The sequence below is a fragment of the Vombatus ursinus genome, unplaced genomic scaffold, assembly GCF_900497805.2.
Source record: "Vombatus ursinus unplaced genomic scaffold, bare-nosed wombat genome assembly UNPS02001287.1, whole genome shotgun sequence".
In the NCBI taxonomy this organism is placed as follows: Eukaryota; Metazoa; Chordata; class Mammalia; order Diprotodontia; family Vombatidae; genus Vombatus; species Vombatus ursinus.
In genome coordinates this window covers 11,923,042-11,927,354 of record NW_020941065.1, presented here as the reverse complement: position 1 = coordinate 11,927,354, position 4,313 = coordinate 11,923,042, and the positions used below count along the sequence as shown (strand labels likewise).

The window sequence follows — 4,313 nt, the reverse complement described above, 5'->3', positions numbered from 1 at the left end:
AAAGAAAGAAAGAAAGAAAGAAAGAAAGAAAGAAAGAAAGAAAGAAAGAAAGAAAGAAAGAAAGAAAGTTTGGGGAGATGAGTCTTGAGAGTTTGAAGATCTGGGTTTGGGGAGGTTGAAGAGCTGGGCCTGGAGTCTGGAGATTTGGCCTTGAGAATCATGATCTAGTGTCTGGGATACTGCCCTGAGCCTAGGAAAGGGAAGAGAAATATGGTGTGGTTGGAGAAGATTTTAGAGATAATGTCTCTAAAAGACTAAGGGGTCTTTGAAGTCAGGAGAACCTAGGATTCTGGAGACCTGGTTTCTAGTGCCACCTTAGCCACTAACTTCTCAATTCTACCATTCTGTCTTCTAAGGTGACTTCCAGTTCTGACATCTTTTGTTTAGGCCCCTTCCAGCTCTTGTTTTCTACATTCTGTGTCCTAAAGTCCCTTCCACATCTATAGTTCTAGGTTCTAGGTTCTAAGGGCTCCACTAACATTCTCTGTTCTCTGTTCTGAGGCTTCTTCTAGCTCTGACATTCTGGTTCTGTGTTCTAAAGGCCTTCCGAGGCCAACATTCTCAGTTAAAGGCTCTTATGGCTGTAAATCCTATGATCCTTGCTCATTGGGACCAAGCAGGAGGTGTGGACGTCTTATGGGACCTCACTTTTATTTCTTTCTGGCCTTGATTTGTTTCTTCTAAGTGTAGTGCTGGTAGTACCCAGGTGGAGGATTGGTTTAACTAAGCATATTGAAGCCTGGGGCAATAAGGATGAGGAAACAATGGCTGATGGTTTCTTTTGTCTCTCCTTCTTCCTCTCCACTCCAAAGTGGGCCACCACCATCTTGGACATCGAGCGTTCTTTCCCGGTTTTTGTGAGGAAGGCGTTCCGCTCTGGGGAGATGGTCACTGTGGGCAAGAGCTCAGATGGCACACCAGACCGGCGGTGGTGTTTCAGGTAACTGCTCTTCTCACTAGGCATTGTACATGCCTGGGCCAGGTCACCATGATGCCCTACCACAATGCTTTCTATCCATTTCTACTTTCTACTGGCTTGCTCTCCTCCCTGCCCCATCGTCTTCAGGGTAAGCTCTAAGGTAGTGGTCTCACCACTTTGCAAGAGACATCTCCCTTCCCTATTCCACCATCCCCAGGGGTTTACATTCCCTACAGCATAAAAAGTTTTGAAGTCTACATAGTTGTTGGAATCCTCTCTCTTCAACCTTCTAGGCTCCCCAAAAGGCATGGAGCTTCATGACTTTATCCCTTCTAACTCTCAAAACTCTCATCCCATGATAGATTGTGAAGCTCAAGTGACTTTCTCTGGGAACCATTTAACATAAGCACTGGAGATACAGATAGTGGCCAAAAAACAAACAAATCAATTTCTGCCCTCAAGGAGCTTACAATCTAATGGGGGAGATTGTGTGCCAACTACTATGGACAAACAGATAAATAGGAGATAATTACCGGAGGAGGCCGGAGGATTAAGAGAGGGTGGGGAAGGCTTCCTGTAAAAAATGGGATTTTGGCCGGGACTTCATGGAAGCCAGGGAAGCCAGGTGGTAGAGAAAGGAGGGAGAGCATTCCAGGCATGGGGGACAGCCAGAGAGAATGCTCAGAGCTGAAAGATGGCGGGTCTTGGTTGTGGACCAGCCAGGAGGCTTGTGTCACTGGATTGAAGAGTATATGGGGGGGAGTGAGGCGTAAGAAGACTGGAAATGGAGAAGGGGTCTAGGTTTGAAGGGCTTTGAATGCCAGAACTTTTTATATTTGATCCTGGAGGCCATAGGGGGCCACTGGAGTGTATTGAGTAGGGGAGTGACGTTGTCAGACCTGTGGGTTAAGAGAGTCACTTTCATGGCTCAATGGAGGATGGATTGGAGTGGGGAGAGAGTTGAGGCAGGCAGACCCACCTTATCGCTTTTGTTGTTGTTCAGTCATTTCAGTCATATCTGACTTTTCACGACCCCATTGGGGGCTTTCTTGGCAAAGATACTGGAGTAGCTTGCCATTTTCTTCTCCAGCTCATTTTACAGATGAGGAAACCGAGGCAAACAGGGTGAAATGACTTGCCCAGGGTCACACAACTAGTAAGTGTCTGGGGCTGGATTTGAACTCAGGTCTTCCTGGCTCCAGGTCTGGCGCTCTCTCCACTACACCCTCCAGCTGCCCACAACTGATCACTAGTGTAGTTTATTACAAATTACACCTTTATTTTCACTGACATTTCTTTTCCTTTGTAATCTTATACATTTTATTTTATGCATTTAAAAACATGAGAAGGGGGGGGCATAAGCTTCAACAAACTTTTCCAAGTGGATCTTGAAAAATATTTTTAAAAAATTTTGTTCTGCGTTAGTATTTGACCATGCTTTTTCTTTTCCTTTTTAAATGTATTAGTGTTCTTTCCTTTTTCACTTCCATCAAAATGATCAGTCAGTGCATGTGTTAAGCTCCTCTGTGTGCCAGGCCCTGGGCTAGCTGCTGAGGGAGACCACATATACACGTGGTCAATAGATCTACAAGAGACATTCCAAAGGGATACAGGGTCATTTTGGGCAGGGCAGCATCAGCATTAGTGAGGCTCAGGAAAGGCTTTCATGTCAATGACTTCCCCCCCCTCCCAGAACCCTCCCTTGTAATAGAGAAACAAGCAAAAGAAATCAATGCATCGGTTATGTTTGACCACGTACGCCCCACGTTGTCCCTGTAGTATACCACCTCTCGGCTGGGAGTAGGGAGCCTAGAAGAGGCAGCATGAAAGTGTGGACTAGTGGAAAGATTGGAGTCAGAGGCCTGGGCTTCCCATCTCATCTCACTCGCTTACTCCTTGTGTGGGCAAGTCACCACCTCACCGGGCTTCAGTTTCCTCATCTGTGAAATGAGAAGGGTGGGCCCCAAGGACCTTCCTGCTCTAAGCTAGCCCTCTGGGTCAGAGCCTGGCTTTGCCTTTAACCCCTGGGGAGCCTGAAAGCCTTCATACTGCCCCCTCCTGCCAATCCCTCCCCTGCCCAGACCTGTCCAGTCTTCCTATACCTTATTCCTCTCCATGTGCCCTGCAATGTCCTTAAATATGGTTTTGTAAACATGAGGCTCCATCTCTCAGCTCCCAGTGTTTTCACTGGCTGTGCCCCATACCAGGAGCACCCTCCCTCCTTGTCTCTGCCTCTAAGTCTCACCTGAAAGAAGCCTTAGGCACCTCCCCCTCAATTCCAGTGCCTGCCCCCTGAGACCACCCCCAAATAATCTACTGCATATACCTGGTTTGTACATAGTTGTTTGCATGTGGCCTCCCCCATTCCGTTATGACTTTCTTTAATCAATCAATAAACATTTGTCGGGAGGCAGCTGGGTGGTGTGGTGGATAGAGCATCAGACCTGAAGTCAGGAAGACCTGAGTTTAAATCCAGCCTAGTTGTGTAACCCTCGGCTAGTCATTTTACCTCTGTCTCCCTCAGTTTCCTCATCTGTAAAATGAAGCTAATAATAGACCCATCCTCCCAAGGCTATTGTTAGGATCAAATGAGATATTATTTGTAAAGCACCTTGCAAAGCTTAACTTGCTCTTTCACTGGGATCTTGGGAAGAATTGGCCGAGTTGAGCATTGGCCCTGGGGAAGGAGGAAGTAGTTTTTGGATGAGATGTGGAGGGAGGAGAGATAAGTAGATCTCCACTCTTTCATTCTGTTCTTTCCTCCTAGGGTTGATGAAGTGAATTGGTCTCATTGGAACCAAAATCTGGGCATCATTAATGAGGATCCAGGCAAGAATGAGACCTACCAGTACTACGGTTTCTCGCACACCGTGGGCCGCCTCCGCCGGGGTGAGTAGAGGAGGGAATGAGGAAGAGACAGGAGAAGAGAGGAGATGGGGGCTGGGAGGGCAGGAAGAGAAGGAGAGCTTTTTTTGACTTGATTTCCTGGTGTAGGGGTGAGTCCCAAAGTCTGGAATTCTGGTCTTCCCTGTCCCACTGACTTGGGCACTTGTGCCCCCTCTCTGGCCATTGGCTTTTTATCTCTGGAAAGGGGGCTAGATCAGGGGTTCTTAACTTGGGGTCCACAGACCTTCCCCTCAAGCAGTTCATGGATAGATTTCAGGGAACTAGGTGGGGAAAATGGCATTATTTTCACTGAATAATCCTCTGTATTCTATTTTGTGCATTTAAAAACATGCTGAGAAGAGGGACATAGACATCACCAGACTCTGCCAAAGGAGTCTGGGACAAAAATGGGGAAGAACCCCTGGGCTAGACGTCACATTCTTAATTCTAAGACCCCTCTTAGCCCTGACATCCCCTGTTCTGAGGCCCCTCCCAGCCCTGACATCCC

At 47.3% G+C, this 4,313-nt stretch overlaps 1 protein-coding gene across 3 annotated transcripts in view; it reads left to right on the top strand.

Moving 5' to 3' along the window:
- TRPV4 (transient receptor potential cation channel subfamily V member 4) overlaps positions 1 to 4,313 on the top strand; it is a 68,223-nt gene that overhangs the window by 60,202 nt on the left and 3,708 nt on the right. For all 3 annotated transcript variants that reach the window (XR_003569294.1, XM_027864429.1, XM_027864414.1), the window contains 2 exons: positions 813 to 940; positions 3,687 to 3,808. Coding sequence is in view for 2 of the 3 variants with exons in the window: in XM_027864429.1 (XP_027720230.1) it covers positions 813 to 940; positions 3,687 to 3,808 (250 nt within the window). In the remaining variant the exon portion in view is untranslated. The remainder of the gene's footprint in view (positions 1 to 812; positions 941 to 3,686; positions 3,809 to 4,313) is intronic.